Genomic DNA, 22,098 nt, shown 5'->3' with positions numbered 1-22,098 from the left:
ATTCTGGAAATGAAAAATTTAGAAAATCCAACGAGAGCATCAGAGACAAGTCACACCAACAAGCTAGAAGAGATAGAAGACGAAATCTCAGCCATTGGAAACAAAATAGAAGAAATGGATAACTTGGTGAAAGAAAATGTTGAAACTAAAAAAAAAAAAAAAAAAAAAAAAAAAAAAAAATTCCAGGCACAAAACATCCAGAAAATCTGGGACACCATAAGAGGTCTAAATCTATGAATAATAGGAATAGAGGAAGGAGAAAAACTCAGGTCAAAGGCATAGAAAATATTTTCAACAAAATAATGAAAGAAAATTTCCCCAACCAACCAGAGTTGTCTATCAAAATATAAGAAACAGACTGTACCAGAAAGCAATTCCCCAGGGCACATGATCAAAACATTAAATGTACAGAACAAAGAAGGAATACTAAGAGTTCCCAAGGAAAATTACTAATAACATATAAGCAGATCTAATAGAGTAACACCTGATCTCTCAATGGAGACTCTAAAAGCCAGAGGGCCTGGAGAGATGCTCTACAAACTCTAAGAGACCACAGATGCAAGCCCACACTACTATACCCTGTAAAACATTCAGGCACAATAGATGGAGAAAGACAATTCACAATAAAGCCAAATTTAAGCAATATTTATCAACAAATCCAGCAATACAGACAGCACTGGAAGGAAACAATCAATCGTAAGAGGTTATCCACACCAAATAAAACACAGGGATAAACAATGCAGGGCAGCAAGTCAAAAGTGAGGGAAGTAAAACAAACACACCACAACAAAATAACAGAAACCAACAAGTGCTGCTCACTGATATTTCTAATCATCAATGGTCTCAGTTTCCCACTAAAAAGAAACAGATTAAGAGATTGGATTTGAAAATATGATCTAGGGAAATAGAAATAGTCATCAAAAGTCTATTAACCAAAAAGGCCAGGACCTGAAGATTTTAGTGCAAAAATTTTACCAAACATTAATTATGAATGAATGTCAATACTCCATAAATCATTCCACAAAATAGTGGAAGACAGATTGCCCAATTCATTTTATGAGGTCACAGTCATCCTGATGCCAAATAAAGACTCAACAAAGAAGAGAATTACAGACCAATTTCCCTTATGAACATAGATAGAAAATCCTCAATAAAGTACTTGCAAACCTAATCCAAGAACATACCAAAAAGAGGCTTCACCCCAGAGATGCAGGAATATTTCAACATAAGCAAATTTATTAACATACTCCACCAAATAAACAAATTGAAAAACAAATACGACATTATCACTTCATTAGAAGCAGAAAAGGTCTTTAACAAAATACAACACCTCTTCATGATAAAATTCCTAGAGAGACTAGGGATACAAAGGACATAACTCAATATAAAAAAAACCAGTTTACAATAATCCCATAGCCAATATCAACTTAAATGGAGAGAAACTCAAAGCATTATTAATAAAATTAGGAACAATAATAGGTTGTCTATCTTTCCATTCCTATTCACTATAGTCCTTTAAGTAGTACTCAGCTAGAACAATAAGACAAGTGAAGAGGATCAAAGGGACAATACAGACACTAAGAACAAAACATTAATAAATAGGACTGCATGAAACTGAAAAGCTTCCCCATGGCAAAGGATGCCATCATTTAGATTAAATGGGAAGCTACAGAATGGCAAAATATTTTTATTAACTACATGGCTAATAGCTAATATCTAAAATGGATAAGAACTAAAAAAGTGGAAATCAAGAAAACAAACACTCTAATTTAAAATGAGATACAAATGTAAACAGATCTCAAAAGAGAGAACTCACATGACTGAGAAGCACCTAGAGAATTCTTCAACATCCTTAGTCATCAGGGAACTGCAAATCAAAACTACTCTGATATTTCATTTTAGACCAGTCAAAATAGCTAAGTTCAATGAAGTAAATAATAGTTCATGCTGGTGAGGATGTTAAAAGGGGGAACTCTCATCCATTGATACTGGGAGTGCAAACTTGTACAACCACTATGGAAAATCATCATGGAAGTTCCTAAGAAAGCTGGGAAAGGATCTAACTAAAGATTTAGATCTTCTGGGCAAAAAGACAAAACAAAACAAAACAAAGGAAGCTTCATCCTACTGTAGAGACACCCACTTAGCTATATCCATTGCTGCTTGACTGATATTGGCCAGAGATTGAACACAGCCCATATATCCATCAATGGATGAAAAGATAAAGAAATGTGATACTTTTATACAATGGCACATTATTCAGCCATTAAAAAACAAAATCAAGAAATTTGCAGGTACATTGATGGAGCTAGAAAAAAGTCATTCTGGGTGTGGTAACTCACACACAGAAAGCCAAATATGGCATGTATTCACTTATATGTGGATGCTAGCTGTTAAGTCTTCAATAATCAAGCCACAATCTGTGTAAACCCCATGGTTAGGTATAGTGTGAGGGACTAAGAGGAAGGGATGGCTCTCCCTAGGAAGGGAAAATATAATAGATTGCTATGGATGAAACTGGGGGGTGTGGAACAGGAGAATCAAATAGTGAGAGGAGGGAAGAGGGGACTGAACGAGGAAATGAGGGGAAGGATAGCTAATACTAAGGGCCATTTGAGGGGTTGCATGGAAACCCCATACTGGAGAAGCTTCCTAAAATTGAGGATGGCAGCATAAAATAAATCATCAAATAATGGGGAAATTGGAGTCTCACCAGTACATCTTTTGTCACCAAATGAAACTTTCAATCCTGGGAATGGATTACATTTAACTGAGTTGTTGACTGAAGGGAACCCGTGGGAACCCCTGAAAAAAACATGCTCTTGCAAGGGTGTCTTAGTTAGGGTTTCTGTTGCTGCAACCAAACACCATGACCAAAGAGGAAGTTGGGGAGGAAAGGGTTTATTAGGCTTACAGTTCAGCATTGCTGTTCATCACTGCAGGAAGTCAGGACAGGAACTCAAAACAGGGCAGGATCCTGAAGTAGGAGCTGATGCAGAGGCCATGGAGGGGAGCTACTTAATGGCTTGCTTACCCTGGCTTGCTGAGCCCTCCATTTTATAGAACCCAGGACCAGCAGCCCAGGGATAGCACCACACACCATGGGATGCCTCCCCACATTGATCACTACCTGAGAAAATGCCTTATAGCTAGATCTCAAGGAGGCATTTCCTCAGCTGAGGCTCCTTCCTCTGATGACTCTAGCTGTGTCAAGATGACAGACAAAACCACCCAGTGCAAATGCTATTGATTGTTCTCCACAACTGATGGTAAGGCCCTATTGCTGAAGAAAACGTTGACACAAATCACTGAACCTGGAGTGGAGCTGGTGCCTAGTAGAGTCTACCCCTACTGATTAGTGTTTGTAGTACTGGAAGGTATTTTGCATTAAACCAAAGGAGACTCTCTGTTTTCTCCTATTGTCCAATTTGTTTGTTTGTTGTTGCTTCATTTTATTATTATTTTTATATGCCCATTTGTTTTCTCAAGAGAAACAGAAAGTAGGTGGCTTCAGATGAGAGGTGAGGGGGGAGGATCTGAGAGCAGTAGGAGGAGGAAAAACTATAATCAAGTGTATTGCATGGAAAAAAATCCATTTTCTATGAAAGAAAATAGAGACAAAACCAAAAATAAACAAACACTGAAATGTGAAAAGAACAACATTGAAATATTAACATAGATTTACAAAATGTTTTATAAAAATAAGGTACATAGCTGAAAAAGTATTAGTGTCTATTATCATTACTTTTTAAAATTCTGATAGCAAAACGAAAATTAACTTTGAGGTCCCCAGTGAGTTTTGATCCAAAGCTAAAAATTCCCATTAAGAGAAGGACTTGATTATTAAACTATTTTTGTTTCACTAGTGAATGCACACACACACACACACACACACACACACACACACACACACACACGCGTATCCTTTTTTTGCTCACCTGTTTATATGCATCACACACTTATTTCTGAAACGAACAGGTAAACAGGTTTGGAAATAATAAATACATAGATAACACTTTTATTTAGTAATCATTCACAAATTGTCTTTCATCAGCTCAAACAAAAAAAAGCTAATCATAAATTATCTCTTATTAGCTCAAATACTACAAGCTAACCGAAGATTTTAAAGCATCAATTACCTATTGTGTTACTAATTTTCAAAATTAAGTGTAGTAACATTGTCAAGGGATTGACATATGGTGAGCAATACCTTGGGGGACTGTGAGAGAGGCTCCAGAAGGAAAAAGGCAGAGGGTCTTTTTCCTCAGGTGTATTTTGTTCCCTGGATTATTCTTGGATGTGATTTCATGCCTTCTGTGACAAACATTTACATTCAATTTATAGGATGTTTTTAATTCTTGTTGGATATCAGATCATAGCTATAGAATCCAATGTGGTCAATATACAATGACTAGGGCCTTCTTCCTTGCTTTCATATTTTCCCAGATACATGTTTCAATTGCTTTGTTCTGAGAATATTCTGATAAATGATTACTCTGTTAATATTAATAAGTGCCTGTGGTATTTATTTACATGTTTCTCTGATCATTTTTTTCACCCTGTGAGCTCAAACAACCTTCCTTGGATCATGGCATTCTTTGTTTCATTCATGTATAAAAGTACACTGAAACTAAAATAAGATTGTCTACAGCATTAGACTCTACTCTGCCCCATTCTTTCAGATCCGCAGATCCAACAGACAAGATCTGCACAGATTGGCTGAAAAGTTGACAATCAGTAAGCCTAACACATTTTCTTTTAGATATGGCTAGAACTAAAAATTATAACTGAAACTTTTGTCTAAAAAATACTTTCCATAAAATATTTACAACTATGATTATGTATATGTCATATTCAAAGATGAATATATACATTCATAGATGAAAAACTACAATAGTAGATAAACTCTGCTGTAATTTTCTTTAATTAAAAATACTACATTTTAAAGCATTTATTCTGTCCTTGTGACTGTGTGTATGGGAAATCCCAGCAACATCTCTGATGGAGATCCAAGGAAAACTGCCAGGAGTTGTGTTGTTCTTCTACTTTGTGGATCTGTGACCAAACCAAATGTAGTCAGGATTGGCTACAAGGGACTTCTCCTCCTAAGCCACCTTGTTGGCTTTTAGTTTCTTCAAGTAAAATATGCATGAGAATTAAAAGAAAATAAATAAAATTTCATATTAAGTAATAATTTTAATGTGCTGGTGAGAAATTATCACAATTACATAATAGAGTTATAATCTTCCTATCAAATAATACAACAAATATAATATAATGTGAAACAATATTTCATAGTCTTAACTAGCTTGAATTTAAAAATTCACTTTTTAATTTTTAATTTTACTCTAGAACAATCTATATGATGGTGTTTCTGTTCACCTCTTTTAAGAAAATAAATTATCAGAAAATTAAATACACTAGAAGACAAAATACATTTTCTTTCTTCAGTATACAACAGTTAGGGTGGCAAGTCATATTTCCTGTTCACTTAAAGGTGTTTAATTGACTATATCAAATGTTTTCAAAGAAATCCAGTCACAGTCATTGCCTGAAACATAGCAGTCTATATTGAGAAAGAGAGGAGGGGAGAAAGGAGAGAGAGAGGAGAGATAGAAATTGTGTGTGTGTGTGTGTGTGTGTGTGAGAGAGAGAGAGAGAGAGAGAGAGAGAGAGAGAGAGAGAGAGAGAGAGAGAGAGAGAGAGAGAGAGAATCTAGGGCTAATATCCCAGTTTATTCAGGTCATCTAGCTGAAATGTCTGGTTTCCTTCTCACTACCTTTACAATCATGATCCAGTTTCAAAATTGAAGATCAATCATTGGAGTAAGTTTCTTTACATTCTATTACTATGCCCATTGCTTTGATTTCTGTTCTTCCTTGTGCTCTGTTGACCTTCTATTCCAATACCACTTCATTAGAAAGTTTGATATTATCAGGGTTTGAAGTAAGACATTGTAGTTATTAATTATTTTTATTTATGTTTGAGACATAGTCCCACTGTGTAGCTCTAGGTGTCCTGGAACTCACTATGTAGATCAGGCTGGCCTCAAATGTATAGGGATCTGCCTGCCTCTGTTTCTTGGTGCAGAGATTAATCTTTTATCACATCACACCTGACCTCTATTGTGGTTTCTTATGCTTCAAGTACCAAGAAAAATGAATCTTGCATGTAAATACAGTTTTAGAAAGTTGTATGAAGTGGTATTACTAAATCTGAGGTATAGGTTTTAGAGATGGGAAAATAAGCTTAAAGAGAAAATGTTTTTAAGGTTAAATAAATATAAACTAGTAAATAAAGCAAATGTAAATTAAAATATTAAATTTTTCTTTATCTAATGCTTACATTTTTTTGAATTGTCTTATGACGAGGTTGACAACATGAATACATGACTTGCAAAAGTAGAACATTATTTGGTAAATGGATAAGCACAGTGTATTATCAAATAACATGACAAATTATAGTTGGCACATTTTCCTCTTACAAAAAATATTAAGCCGGGCGGTGGTGGCGCACGCCTTTAATCCCAGCACTCGGGAGGCAGAGCCAGGCGGATCGCTGTGAGTTCGAGGCCAGCCTGGGCTACGAAGTGAGCTCCAGGAAAGGCGCAAAACTATGCAGAGAAACCCTGTCTCAAAAAAAAACCAAAAAAAAAAAAAAATTAAAATCTCTAGCTAACAGTCCGTTAATGAAAAATTAAGGAACTGGAGATATAGTTCAGTGTCAGAATGCTTGACTAGTACAATGCGAACCTGGTCTTGATGAGAGACAGAGGGCTGTGGAGAGGACAGAGGAAAGGAAAAAAGAGAGAGCAGGAAGTATGAACCAAGATATTAACAAGTAGATGTAGATAGCTGTATATATTGAAATGGCACTATTAATGAGCAAAATTGATTAGACTTATGTAGCTAGTAATGTGAGCATCTAGTATGAAAAGTAATGATATGTACTTATTGGGAAAACTTCTTATCTGGAATCTTCATCATCAGACACAAAGATTCTAATATTATAGGCTTGACATCCTATAACAATTCTTTTTGTAACAATATTACAGTAATTATACTTTATTAAGAAAATTTTTATTCATTTTACATACCAATCACAGATCCCCCTCTTCTCTCCTCCCACCCCTCCAGCCTTACAAGAAGGTAAGGCCTTCCATGGGGAGTCAGCAGAGCCAGTAACAACCTCTAACATATATATCATTCCTAAGAGAGGTCACAAGTAATTAAAATGAGACATCCAAGTACAAAGTAAACTTATTTAAGGTAATATTAAGAACTGTTTACAGGAAACATTTGTATTCTATAACAGGTGTTAGAATGAGAAACAGAAACGGGACAAAATATTCCCCGAATAGTGAGAAGAACTGAGGCAAAGTGCAGGTAAACCCATAATCTACTTAGAAGCCACGAGGTGCGTTCTGCTGTCAGAACTGTGCATACCATCCCAGTCGACAAACATGGCTGAAGAGACCATCATTTATTGGACGTTCCCTCACATTCAGAGAGTCATGAAGGCATCTCTTACATGCTTTGTACACAGATTACCTCAATGGCAAAAAAAAAAAAAAAAAAAAAATGTAGGAATTCATGCATCTAAACCACAGAAATCACACTATTATTACTTAATATCATTCATTTATTCTACTTCAATCATACATACCTATGATTTCACAAAATATTCTGGTAAATGTAGAATTCACATTAAAGTTAAATCTATGATTCAACTTTCAAAGAGTTGTATCACTTGCCATGAGTACCAGGTTAATTTTAAATGAAAGGAATTTAGTTCTAAATTATCAATACAGTAAAAATTATTATCCTATTTTCTTTGAACGAAAATTTAAAGATGATTAATACATCAGTGTTTTAATGGAAAAAAAATTATCAAAAATGCATACCTAGCCAGAAACAATTTTTAACTTTTTCTTTTTTAATTAAGAAATTTTTTATTCATTTTACATACCAACCACAGATTCCCCTCTCCTCCCTTATCCCACGCCACCCACCCCAGCCTTCACTCACAGCCCACCTCCCATTCCCACCTCCTCCAAGGCAAGACCTCCCATGGGGAGTCAGCAGAGCCTGGTATATTCAGTTGAGGCAGGCCCTCCTCCTGCACCAAGGCTGTGTAAGGTGTCCCACCATAGGCACTGGGCTTCTAAAAGCCTGCTCATGTACCAGGGATGGATCCTGATCCCACTGCCAGGGAGATTCTTAAGCAGGTCAAGCTGCACCACTGTCTCACCTCTGCAGATGGCCTAGTCCAGTCTCGTGGAGGTTCCACAGCTATTGGTCCACAGTTCATGAGTTCCCACTAGTTTGGTTTGATTGTCTCTGTAGGTTTCCCCATCATGATCTTGATTCTCCTTGCTCATAAAATCCCTCTCTTCTCTCTTCGACTGGATTGCTGGAGCTTGGCCTGGTGCTTGGCTGTGGATCTCTGCATCTGCCTCTATCAGTTACTGGATGGAAGCTCTATGATGACAGTTAGGGTATTCACCTATCTGATTTCTGGAGTAGGCCAGTTCAGGCACCCTCTCCAGTACTGCTAGTAGTCTAAAGTGGGATCATCCTTATGGGTTCCTAGGAACTTCCCTCACACCCTGTTTCTCTCTATCCCCATGATGTCTCCCTCTATCATGGTATCTTTTCCCTTGTTCTCCCATTCTGCGCATGTTCCAGCTCAACCATCCCATTCCCTATGTTCTCATTCCCCATCCCCTACCCTCCAATTCCCCCCTTCACCCCCAGTTTGCTCATGGAGATCTCATCTATTTCCCCTTTCCAGGGTGATCCATGTGTCCCTCTTAGGGTTCTCCTTATTAGCTAGCTTCTCTGAAGCTGTGGGTTGTAGTCTGATTATCCTTTGCTTTACCTTTTAGAATCCCAATTATGTGTGTTAAAAGAAATCTAAATAATATAAACATTTATCTGAAATACACATATTCAAATACCATAAAGATGCAGAGATATAGGCCCAGTTGTACTTGGACCAGATTTTCCATATTTAACATATTGACCAAGCTATTGAAATGAACACAGACACTGCACTCCTCTCTGAATGTATCTCACTTTAAACCACAATATATGATGTGCTTTTCTCACCTAGTAAGACAATCTTGTAGATATTTCATTAGCAAATATTTTGCAGGTATATTTGTATTTTTGTGTTTAAATCCTCTCTTTACTGTATTGATATGGTCCATGCATTGAATCATTTTCTATATATTGCCCACACTGACATATAAAATGAATCAATCCTAATCTTAGGTAATTTTCTTTTTTTTTTCATTTATCTATTATGTATACAGTGTTCTGTCTGCGTGTATGCCTGCAGGCCAGAAGAGGGCGCCAAATCTCATTACAGATGGTTGTGAGCCATCATGCGGTTGCAGGGAATTGAACTCAGGACCTCTGGAAGAACAGCCAGTGCTCTTAACCACTGAGATATCTCCAGCCCGGTTTTCATGCACTCACTTCTTGAATCAAAACCTAAAGAGATGATGAAAACTCTCATGAGAATTTGAGATTTATAACACATTTCCCAAGGAAATAACACTTTTAATGTTATCCAAATGTACTCCCCAATCTGTATTTTTTAAAAACAAAATGTACTTTAAGAAACTATACTATCTCCAGAGATTTGAATGTAGATTGCTCCAATAAGTGTCTGCTATATCATTTAAGAAAGCAGTTATTAGTGAGACTTCTGAATTAATTTGATTATTCATGTGCCTATATTAGGCTTATATAGTTTCTCACAGCTCTTATACTCACTGTTAAATCTCTGGGCTCCCAATTCAGTTATACGTTTTTAATAATATTGACAATATAGTTAATCTAATCAATTTATTTAGACCATAGGTTATGTGTCTTATATAGTCTTGTTCTGTGAATAGAATAGGCTGGTGAAAGTCTTGGGAGGTGTTTTGCTTGAAAAATGCATGGAGGAATGTGTAACTGGGAAGGAATTGGAGTGGTCCATATTGTCCCTGTTATCATGACAAAATCTAGTGAAGGCTATCATATCCATCAGTCAGCTAAATGTAACTCTTGAAGCCATTTAGGCATGCACGGGAAGTATATTTCTTGTCTCAGGGTTATTGTAAACACCATGACCAAAGCAACTTGGGGAAGAAAGGGTTGATTTGGTTTTCATACACTGAATCACAGTCCATTGAGAGAAGGCAGGAACTCAAACCTGACAGTAACCTGGAGGCTAATGCTGATGAAGAAGCCATGGAATTCAGCTTACTGGCTTGTTCATCATGGCTTGCTCAGTCTGCTTTCTTACAGATCCCAGGATCATCACACACAATCAGCTGGTCCCTCTCACATTGTCACTAATTAAGAAAGTGCTCAATAGGTTTGCTTACAGCTGTCTTATGAAGCCATTTTCTCAATTGAGGTTCCATCCTCTCCAATGATTGTAGCTTGTGATAAGTTGACATTTATTTGGCAGCATATTTCTCCAAGTCTCCAGAGAGCCCTTAAAGACAAAAACATATAAACATATAAATTTCTTTCCACACCTTTAGTGCAAAGATGTTCTTTACCTGTCATTTTACCTACTAATCAAGAGAGTCCTTCAAGCTACAGCTTCATTCCTTTTCCCCATCATTCTCACGACACAGGACTCTCACCTGGAATGTTTTGGTAAATGAGGGACAAGTTTTTTTTTTGCTTTTGTTTTTTTGCTTTTTTTTTTTGTAGAATTTAATTAAAGTTGAGTTCTTTAACTCCCTTTCTTTATCTGTTTTCTGTTTCTTTACCAGAATACTCAAGATTTTGTTGTTTGTTTAGTGGAGATACTGACAACATGACTATATGATAAAAGGTATATGTGGTAAATTTCAAACTCGGAGTGTTTATAAAGAGAATGGTTTTATTTTGGTTAAACTTTTGGAAGGCTGTACCCTTTAACTCACTACAGAAAGCAGTAGAAAAGGTGAGCTCATGTGGAGGAGAGAAAACATCCATGGTTACTAACCCGTTTCTGTGAGCCAGGTATTGATTTAATCGTAAAGCTCCACTTCTGTGATCCAAATACCATCTGTAGACCTCATCTTCCAGCAATATGCACTGAGGAACTAAGAGGGACAAGATCAAGTAAAAGAGTTCTTATTTCCAGCCTGGATATGCTATGCTAGCCAGTGTGATATGGGTTTTCAGTTAGGAGAAAGAAGGCTGCATCATTACCTGAAAGGATCATGATGCAACCTAAATTTCAAAATATGTTCTCGCAGTCATTTACTACTATTCCTTGACCACTTTCCAGGTAGATGGATTGAGAAATATCTTTCTACAGACAATTATTTCCATTGGCAAGAACCTGGGTACATAAGTCATAAAGAAATAAATAAGATGGATGGTACTACTTCCTTGATTAACAGGTTGTGTGTTAAAAGTTGTCAAACTGAAGATATTCTAGAGAATGAATGCATAACTCAGTTTAATATCAAGGGTCACAAGTATTAAAATCCTCTGTCAAAATCCTGACAAACACTGATTTGTAAGTTTCCTCTGTATGAAATTATGTCTCCTAAAATTTTATTTAACCACTTCCATTAATATACTTCTGCTTAATCCTTCCTTTTTTATTCAGTCACTATGTATTTAAAATTCAATAAAAATTGGCCAGGTTGTGCAGATGGCAGGTTTTGGGATAATAAGAGCGAACTCACTTTAAAGACTTTCATTTCAAAAGAGAGTATCTCTGTGGAAGCATGTTTACAGAAAGCTCCTTAGGAAGTTGTTTCACCAGTATTCCTTTCACTGGGCTCAGTCATACAGGTCAGCTTCACACAGGCCAGTGTAGCAATGGCCCAAGGCAGCACATTACAGCTCAACCTTGAAGTAGACCTTGCCATCATCTATGTATGATGTCAATATGCAAAATTCAAGAATTACAGTGTCTTGGAGACTTTCATGCAGATTTCAAAAGAAGCCATACATTGTGAGACAGATCCAGATTGCCTGCAAGTAGCCCTGAGTAGACCATGCATGATGTTCTATGGGAGACACTTAAGGTCCATTGAAAACATCATGATATGGGTGATGACAGGAACAAGACTTCTGCTGACATCTAATGTGTACCTTCCTACTGCATTATAACATGGAATAGGGTATCACATGGTGAGGGTTTTTGAGAAAGAAATGGAGAGCAGGAACTAGAGAAAGCTTGGGAGATTGAGATCAACCTTCGCAGTTACAGTCCTTTTCCCCTCTGTGTCTTCAAACATATATTGTTAAACAAGTTAATAGGCTTTATTATGAAATTCCTACAGATGCATGCAAGGTGAGATGATCAATATCATAGCTCAATCATGTCCACACCACTCTTTTTTGTTTTCCATATCCGTCCTCCTTTTCCCCTTGTGCTCTCACTTTCTGTCTCCTTTTCCCTGCCTTTTGTTGAAACTAGCATTTTTCTCATATCATGGTTTCTTCTCCCTCTTCTTTGTCCAGTAACTCCACACCACCATTCCCATCTGAATTCAGCCCCTTTTTCTGTCTATTTTTAGCAAACAACTAGGCTTATAAGGGATAACAATAAAATAAAATAAACAAAAACAAATGCATTGAGATAGGACAAAATAAATAAGCCAAATGAAAATAACCCAAGAAAAAGCACATGAAACAAATGCAGATGCAGAGAACCACCCATCAGCACACTCAGAAATCCCATAAAAACACTAAACTAGAATCCACAATATGTACACAAAGGACTTGTAAGGTACAAACACAGAACAAAAAAAAATGTGTAAATAAAATTAAATTAAAATTAAAAATAAGATAAAATTTAAAAAAGAAAGTCCTGATGGGACACTGTGGGACAAGAAACCTCCAAAGATATCATTGAGTTCATTTTCTTTTGGCCATCTACAGCTGGGTATGCATCCTATCCTTAAGAGTACTTTAGTTCCCCAGTGAGAGTCCCTTGGTACAACTAAATTTTCATTTCCAAGTGGCTGTCAATTGGAGATTGCTTCTGGTTTAGGGATGTGGTCATGTGTACACTTCTCCTTTCAACTCTAGGACTCCATCTGGTTCGGATCCATGCAGACCCTGTGTATGCTGCCTCAGTCCCTGTGAATTATTCTGTACATTGATCCTGTTGATTTAGAGGGCCTTGTTTTCTTGGTATCATCCATGTCCTCTTGCTCTTACACTATTTCTGTCTCTTCATCTTCAGGCTTCCCTGAGACATGAGGAGAGGACTTGATGGTGACATCCTGTTTGGGGCTGAGTGTTACAAGGTCTGCCATTCTCTGCATAGTCTTTCTGAGAGTCTTTATTTGTTCTCATCTGCAGGAGGATGCTCCTCTCATGATGACTAAGCAAGGCACTCATCTGTGAGTATAGCAGAATGTCATTAACAGTTATTTTATTGCTATGCTTTTGTTTGTTTGTTTTAGGACAGTAGTATTTGGTTGTAGCCTAGGTCATTGGGCTACCTAGTCTCAGGCTCTTGGTAACCAAATCAAGTGTCATGTATATGTTCCATTCCGTGGAGTGAATCTTAAGTCAAATCAAATATTGGTTGGTTACTCACACAAGCCTTGTGCCACCACTGCACTAGCATATCTAGCAGGCAGGACACCATTGTAGATCAAAGGGTCTGGTGAGTTGGTGCATATGTTTCTCCTTTGGTAGTGTGCATAGTACCTTACTGTACCAAAGACACAAGCACTTAGGGGTGAAAGCTCTATGTAGGCACCAGATCAACTTCTCAATGTTCAATGAGTTGTGTAGATATTGTCTTCAGCAATAGGACCTGGCTGCCAGTTGTAAAGAGCAACCTATTGTCTTGGCAACAAACATTCCTGGCTTGTTTGAGGGTTCCCATGGGACCCCTTTGACCATGAAATCAATTAGATGTAACCCAATCCAAGAACTGGAAGCTTCATTTGGTAACAAGAGATGTCCATTTGGGGTTAAGTCTCTCTCATTAGTTGGCAATTTCATTTATGCCACCTTCATATATGCATATATTTTATGAAACCACCCATCAAATAGCTTTAATTTAGCTGTCACTCCCCATATTCCTTCACTTGTTCCTTTCCCCTACCCTGCTGCAGATGATCCTCCCGTTCCAGTCCCCCTACCCTATCCATTCATAACTACCTATTCTGTTTCCCTCTCCCAGTGAGATTTGTGTCCCACCCCCTACCCCCCAGTTCCTTACACTATAGCAAAAATATGAAGTTCTGTGGATTCTACCATGGTTATCATTGGTTTAACAGCTAATATCTGCATATTACATACATATGCATTCCATACCCTATTTGTATTTCTGGGTCTTGGTTACCTCACTCAGGATAATTTTTTTACTAAAAAAAAAATCTCATGATTTCATTCTCTGTCTCCTTCTACATGTAGGCTTTTGTTTTCCAAGTTGTCACACTGTAGGAAAACATAATACACCCTTTTTCTGTATCTGGCTTATTTCCCATAACATGTTGTACTACAATTCCAGCAATTTTTTCAGGAAATAACAAGCTAGATATGGTTTACCACAGATTGCAGAATGGTATCTACCTCCCCAAACTAACCTGCTTTTCTTTTTGTATTGTTTTGTTTTGTTGAGACAGGATTTCTCTGTGTAGTTTTGGTGCCTGTCCTGGATCTCGCACTGTAGACCAGGCTGGTCTTGAACTCACAGAGATCTGCCTGGCTCTGCCACCTGAGTGCTGGGATTAAAGGCATGCACCACTGCTGCCCGGCCTAACTTGCTTTTCTAATGGACCTAAAGGAATCAGAGGTTTTTCATATAGTAAAAAAATTACTTTTCATACTAAGCAAGGAATCTGCTTATAGATTAATCAGATAAAGTTCCTGTTTTTCCATATTTTCTAACACATAACAAATTTGAAAATTCTTCAACAGTTCCTTTTTCAACTCATAAGAATTATTTACAATTAAAAACACTGAATGTTTAATTAGTATTGTTTGTACCTTGCAGTCTAAAATACCATTAATAGAACAGTGACGGTCTCTTCACTTAGTATTTAGGGATGAGAATCTGTGTCTAGAGTTGCAATAATTCTTCATATCCATAATCTTTTCCATAGAACACCCCTTTGATCTTCTTCCAAAGAATCATATCCTGGTCAAGATTTCCTCTGCAAAAACCTTGAACAATGGGAAGGTATAGGTAAAGTCAGCCATAGGTTTTTTTTGTTTTTTGGGTTTTTTTTTGTTTTTTTTGTTTTGTTTTGTTTTGTTTTATCTTTTGATAAACTATCCGGTTTCTAAATAAGGAAAAAGCTATTATTATTCAGGACACAGAAGGTGGTGTGAAGTTCATGTTTCTATCAGTTCTTCTTCACTAAGTCCTATTAGGAGCAATGTAGGTGCAGTCTAATGCACACTGCACAAAAAAATTATTTGTGTTATACCCGAGGAGTTCCAAACTTAGGACTTTCTTTATATTTTAAAGATACTGATAGAAAACATATTACATATTACCATTCTATTAGACATTACATTCATCCTGGTTGGCCTGTCTTCTTTTGAGAGAGAGAGAGAGAGAGAGAGAGAGAGAGAGAGAGCCCTTTGACTTCCAGGCTAAAGTATATTAAAACATTTGTTAAAATAATACAAAGCAAGAACTGCAAAATGTGTGGCAACACTATAGAGAATCGCAAATAGTCTTGGCTAATGTATTTTTCCCTCAAGTGATTACATAATGTAGACCTTTAAATGAGGGGGGTATATCTTGAAGCATCTGATGACAGTGTTGTTGTAAGTACACTGAGTTGATCACCACCCAATACATACAGGAATCAAAATATCACAACGTCTTTTATAATTGTGTATAAATATTGTGATAGATAAGTCACAAAAATTGTAAGATGATATACTCAATTTTTTACTATTTTTATAGTTTTATTAAAATTTTAGGATATTCTATACTCAAGTAAATACATTACTTATAATCAAATCAATGGAGATATATACATATATCTACACACACACACACACACACACACACACACACACATTTCTTTACTGGTAAAATATGGGACCAATACCTACTGAAGAAACAACATATGAGAAAAGCAAGATTACATTTAAGCAACCCTGATATTTGAAGACAGCATTTATTTTTCCAGCAAATAGTTCTTCCTGAAGCTCCACATCATTAGCATACTAAGTATTTTCTTATATGAAGTAGTTTCTAACTTTCTTACAATATTGATTAGTTTCCTTGATTTAAAAATATTTTGAAAAGCTCATTTAAAACTCTGAAATATAAACTACATTCAGTTTCTGAGACATGACACCAAGAAGAGCTAAATTTTATTATGCTATGAACTCTTATGTCACATCTCAAAATCAAGGAAACTAATCAATGTGATAATATTGTATGTTGTATCAAGTCTAATCTATTAATTCTTCTATGATAAAAATGATTAAACTTAATTTATAGTTTATATTAATCTGCATCAAAGGGCACATTTGAATATTACTTCATTGATGAACATATCTACCTCACTCATCACTCATCTCATTATTCACATCTGCACTCATTTTTTATTATTATTTATTTAGATGCTGGATTAGATGATGAGACTATAGAAATTTATAAGTTTAAATGTAGATGAAATTCTAAACAATCTTATTAAATAAGAAACACAAAGCCAAATAAAGAGTTAAAGCCTAAGAGATCAGAGCAGTAGCCACGACACCCTTTAGCTTACCACTCGCTGTTGTCCTTCCTCTGAGAGAAACCTTCTTCCTGTGTGTCTTGTGTTTTATTGCTTTCCTATCTTGCCTTCTCATTGGCTCTAAGCCCAGCCATATGACATCCTCGTCACTGCCTGTCTATATAGACCTCCTGGTCTCTATGGTCAGTCACCACGCTTAGCTGTGTCCTTGACCACACAGAGACTCTGCCAGCCATGTGATTGTAGTAAGGGTGTGTGCTACCACCACCTGACTTCTATTCCTGGCTCACTAATGACCTCTGATCTCCAGGCAAACTTTATTTATTAACCTATATAAATAAATAAAACATAAATAAAATCACATTTCAGCACAATTAAAATATCACACATTCAAAGTTAACTGCAAGAATTCAGTTAATTCTTGATAGTAGTAAAACCCACAGTTGACAACAAATACTACAAAAGGTTGAGGGTAGAGGGACTTGACCAGGTTCTATTAAGAGGATCTGTCCTGAGAAAACTGGAGATAGACACTTTCAAAAATAACCAAGCTGATCTGAACAAGGGGGCTATATTCTATATTCATGAGAAGCATGGTTGATTTATATGTTAGAGATTTTTCCAACACAATGTGATGGACAAGTTAAAGATCAAAGGCAGAAAGACTTTTTAAGAGTGCACTGATGTACCTTGACTACAGCTTGTCTTAGTTAACTGGCATATATTACTGGGAAACAGATGTTATGTTCTTCCCTTTCAGTTCAAGAAAAGAAGGACTAACAGAGATGGGGAACGCTGATGGCTATAGGGAGACATTTTTGTAAAGTCTAGCACAACTTGAGAGCCATAGATTTAAAGACTACAGCATCCTTCAGTGTTTACACAAGTGAATTATTTATGAACTCAGAATTTTTTTTCAAGTAAGTGGAAAATTTTTTCAACCAATCATTTCCCATTATGGCTTAGTCCTAGAGTTTACTTACTTTGCTATTTTTAAATAACTAAAATAACCTAAAAATTGAAAGGAAAATAGAGGTTATGCGTTATAAGTAGTTGAACAGAGTGACTATCTCTGACTTTCACCAAGTTATTGATAATTGCTTTTGATATAGGGAAAATAAGGTAGCAGACTCTTTGCTGCAAGAGGTGTAGGGTTAATGTAAATAAGTTTATAATGTAAATAAGAATAAGTTTAATAGATAAATTATATATTTAGAAACATTAATAATTTTACATAGTTATATTTGACAACTTATAATATAGGTAAACAGGTTCACAGACTAACCTGAACTATTCTGGCATAATTTTCATCTGATGCCAAGAGTTTTTAATGAGCACTTTTAGGATAGTTATAACCTATAAAGTAGATATCTTCATGCATGAAAAGTTAAGTTGTAATTAATAGCAAGTTCAATAGCAAAACTTAGTCGGTACTTATTTAACATGTTGTTATGCACGGCCAAACAAAATCTTCACAAAATACTGAAGTTTGATGGAGACATCATGCACAAACATGGCACAAATAGCTAATCTGAATAGGCTTAATGCCCTTGTAATACTTCTCCACGTATATAGATTTAAATCTTATTACTTTAGCTTGTACAATTCATATCCATCTGTGTGGACAAGGCAAATTATACTTACTTTGAGATATATTGGAACAAAATCCATGAAATTATTTGATGTCAAAAAAACTACTAGTCCAAAATTTCTTATAACATCCCCAGCTACTTTTTCTGTAAACCTAATCTTAGTTTATAGAGCAAATATTTATTAAAGCAAATACCCGCTGTTGTATTTTTTGAGATTATAATATAATTACATTATTTTCCCTTTCTTTTTCCTTCCCTCCAAATCCTGCCCTATACCCCTCTGGATTCCCTTTCAAATTCATGGTCTCTTTTTTCATAAATTATTGTTACATGCATATGTGTATAAGCATATGCATATATTTTCCTAAATACAACTCACTTAGTCTGTATCATGTTATTTGTAGAAATGTTTTCATGGCTCACTATTTCGTATTGAGTAACTAATTCATGTGTTCTTACTGGGGAAGATCATTTCTTCTGCCCTGTCTCTGTAGTTCTATGTGCAGGGTTTAGGCTTCCTGGTATATTCTCCATCTGTTTTAGGAAATCTATTACTATGAGATTGTGTCTCTTAATTATGTCAGATGTTATACACATTAAGTCTCACCAATATGAGTACATTAGCTTTTGGGGGAACTTTTTTTTTCTTTGAGTTACACTGAAAGATGGCATATTTGAAAAGAAGAAGGCCAACACATTCTGCTTTTCACGTGATCAATCATTACAATTATTTAGAAAAATATATTTGACCACTTAAATTGAGAAGAATGAACTCTGGTATACCCTACAACACTAAAAAATTATTCATGATAATCTTTAAATCTTTGGATATTCTAAAGGATTGTACACTTGTTTATGTCCCAAGAGTCCCAAGTCCAGAGAGGAACTGTTACATAATTTTTAACAGTGTGTAAGATGTTCATAAGAATTAAAAAGTCCATTATTCAGTTAGTTCTTTCATGTACACATTTATTTTCCATTTTTGTCATATCAGATTATCTATAACCTTTGTGTTTTTATTCATAAATGAGCATGCCAACACCCATTTTACAAAGCTGTGAGGATAAAATTCAGATATTTCAAGAAGCCTAGCAAATCATGAGAATAAGTGCTGTGATAAATTCAAACACTGCTTAAGAAAATTGGAATTTACATTCTGTAACAACATGTCACTAGTTCATAGCATCTGTATAAAACATACAAGGAATTGAGCCTCTGAAACAATGCCGAAGATTGTGGAATTCTGATTACTTTGTTTCTAAGAGAATTTAGAAAAACATAAAAATAAAAAAGCATATAAATATCTTTGTTTTTACAACTTAAAAGGATACTTTATTGTTTCTATAATCAAAACCACATAAATAAGATCTAACATGTTTAGTGTATATTGTCATACATGTACAATTGAAAAAGAATTAATATTTTGAGACCAACATGGCTATTATTTTCTGTACAATGCCAACTCAACATGGTAAACTGGATACTTCATTCCAAACATGGTTAGAGTTAGAATTGGACATGAATGGGAATGCAGAAGCTCTTCAGTTAAGTAAAGGGCTGTATGATTTTTAAATATACACATGGAGGCACTTGATGATACACTCCACTCTTTCTGTTGACATTACATAACTTGGAATGTAATTAAGTTGTTACTTCATTGAGAAAAGCTCTATCTTTTTTGTCATATTTTTAAAAGCATCTTTTACTTGTTTGTTTCTAAGTGTGTAAATGAAGGGGTTCAACATGGGTGCCACCGAAGTGCTGAGCAGAGCTATTCCTTTATTTAAAGCAACTCTTTCATTTCCAGATGACTTCACATACATGAAGATGCAACTGCCATAAGAAATGGACACCACAACCATGTGTGAAGAACATGTAGAAAAGGCCTTCTTTCTCTGTTGAGAAGATGGGATTCTCAGAATAGTCCTGATGATGTTTGTGTAGGAAAGGCTCACTAACACCAGTGTAACCAGGAGTGTCAAAATGGCAGAAAGAAGCGCCATTAATTCTATTATGTGTGTGTCTGTGCAGGAGAGCTGAAGTATAGGAAAAACATCACAGAAGAAGTGATCTACAGTGTTGGCTGCACAGAAATCAAGCTGGAGCCCCATGATGAGAGGAGGAAAAATTATCAGGAAACCAGACAACCAGGAAGCAAAGACTAGCAAGTTGCAAATTCTGCTGCTCATTATGGTCATGTAGTGCAGGGGTTTGCAAATGGCCACATAGCGGTCATAGGACATGGCAGCCAGAAGAAAAAATTCAGTTGCTCCCAAGAGAATAGTGAAAAATAGTTGTGCTGCACAGTCATTATATGAAATGGTTTTATCCCCTGTGGCCATACTAACAAGGAATTTGGGGATACAGACAGTGGTGAATGTAATTTCTAAAAATGAGAAGTTTCGTAAAAAGAAATACATGGGTGTCTTGAGATGAGAATCCAGTAGCGTAAGTGTGATGATGGTTAGGTTCCCAGTAACACTCAGCATGTATGTGAGAAACAGAAGCACAAAAATGACCACCTGCAGTTGTAGATCATCTGTTAATCCAAGAAGAATGAATACCGTCACCACTGTGTGGTTCTTCATAGCTAAGTTCTGATTGCCCAAAATAGGAAAAGAAAATCAGAAATGAAGGAAAAAAATCTGAACAAGATAAGTGAAAGTCTTTATAAGAATACCAGTATTAACACTTAAACAACCCTCACCAAGTGCTATTCTCTGGTAGTTACCTATACAATTTTTCTCATATATATTTTACCTGACATCTCACTGAATATATCCAAGATTTTAGTTGCTGTAGTTATTCAGTTTAATAAAAGCCTATAAACTTAAGTATTACAAATGAATAATATGTTCAACAAAGTCATTTAGGTGCAAAATCAAATATACACAAAATTATCATAATATTTAAATTTGTATTTCTGTATTATACTTGGATCCTTCTCAGCATATTTATCTTCTATTACATTACTGGTGATAATGTGGTGACACATTCTTCATTGTCCAACAAAAAGGCTGCATTAATTACATTCTTTCCATAGACTTTGCTAATTTTTGTGTAAGATTTTATCAGTCAACTCTAAAGAGACACATGGTGGACTGACTTCACATTTTTAGCTGAGATACAGTAGGATTTTAATGCCCTCATGAAACTTCTGAAAGCCTTGTGATTTGCATCCTCGAGACCATTTTTGCTTCTGCCTTCTGGCTTGTCCTGAACTTGGGCTTGCTCAACTTTTTCTGTGACATCCTCATATTTTTATAATATGAATGCTATATTTTACAAATTTCCTATTAATATTGACTTTGATGACAAATCACAGTTTTAAGAAGCTCACTTACCTTGATTATTGTCTTTTTTGATATCCATCTTAGTAAGTAGAGATCATATTTTCATTTTTGATGTTTGTATTAATTACATAGCATGTTTTTCTGAATATTTGCAGTGACACAGAGAAAGGCTGTACAATACAAGATAAAATGTTGGGTATATCCAATAGTTTTGTTAGTGTCGTTCATTGCCTTGCCTGCTGCTCCCCACCCATAGGGTACCTCTTTCCTTCTCTGTGTTAGTCACAATCCTCTTCAGTTGTCTTTCTCATTTAGAGTACAAAAATTAAAAATTTATAGTAACTTTCTGAGTTATTTTATTTCTTTTTTCCAGAAATTCTTGGTTATTCATGTTTTTCACCTGAAAAAAACTATTCCAAATTTTTAGATAATATAATAAGTTGTATTAGAACATTTTTACGTTTTGAAAAATACCAGTTCTAGTGTGAAAAAATATAGCTCTAGAAATTTTAAATTATTACTAGATGAGCAAGAT

General features: G+C 35.7%; 1 protein-coding gene across 1 annotated transcript; it reads right to left on the bottom strand.

The window, feature by feature from the left end:
• Window positions 1–19,919: 19,919 nt before the first annotated feature.
• On the bottom strand, window positions 19,920–20,858 carry LOC114683538 (olfactory receptor 6C74). Its single transcript, XM_028857864.1, has one exon. It carries the CDS (start codon window positions 20,856–20,858, stop codon window positions 19,920–19,922), a length of 939 nt encoding a protein of 312 aa, XP_028713697.1.
• Window positions 20,859–22,098: the final 1,240 nt, after the last annotated feature.

The sequence above is a fragment of the Peromyscus leucopus genome, chromosome 18 (assembly GCF_004664715.2).
Source record: "Peromyscus leucopus breed LL Stock chromosome 18, UCI_PerLeu_2.1, whole genome shotgun sequence".
NCBI lineage: Eukaryota > Metazoa > Chordata > Mammalia > Rodentia > Cricetidae > Peromyscus > Peromyscus leucopus.
This window is presented reverse-complemented; position numbering and strand designations above follow the sequence as displayed.

What these genes read in the sequence shown, in the direction of transcription:
- LOC114683538 (XM_028857864.1), bottom strand. Translation starts at nt 20,858, where the DNA reads ATGAAGAACCACACAGTGGTGACGGTATTCATTCTTCTTGGATTAACA.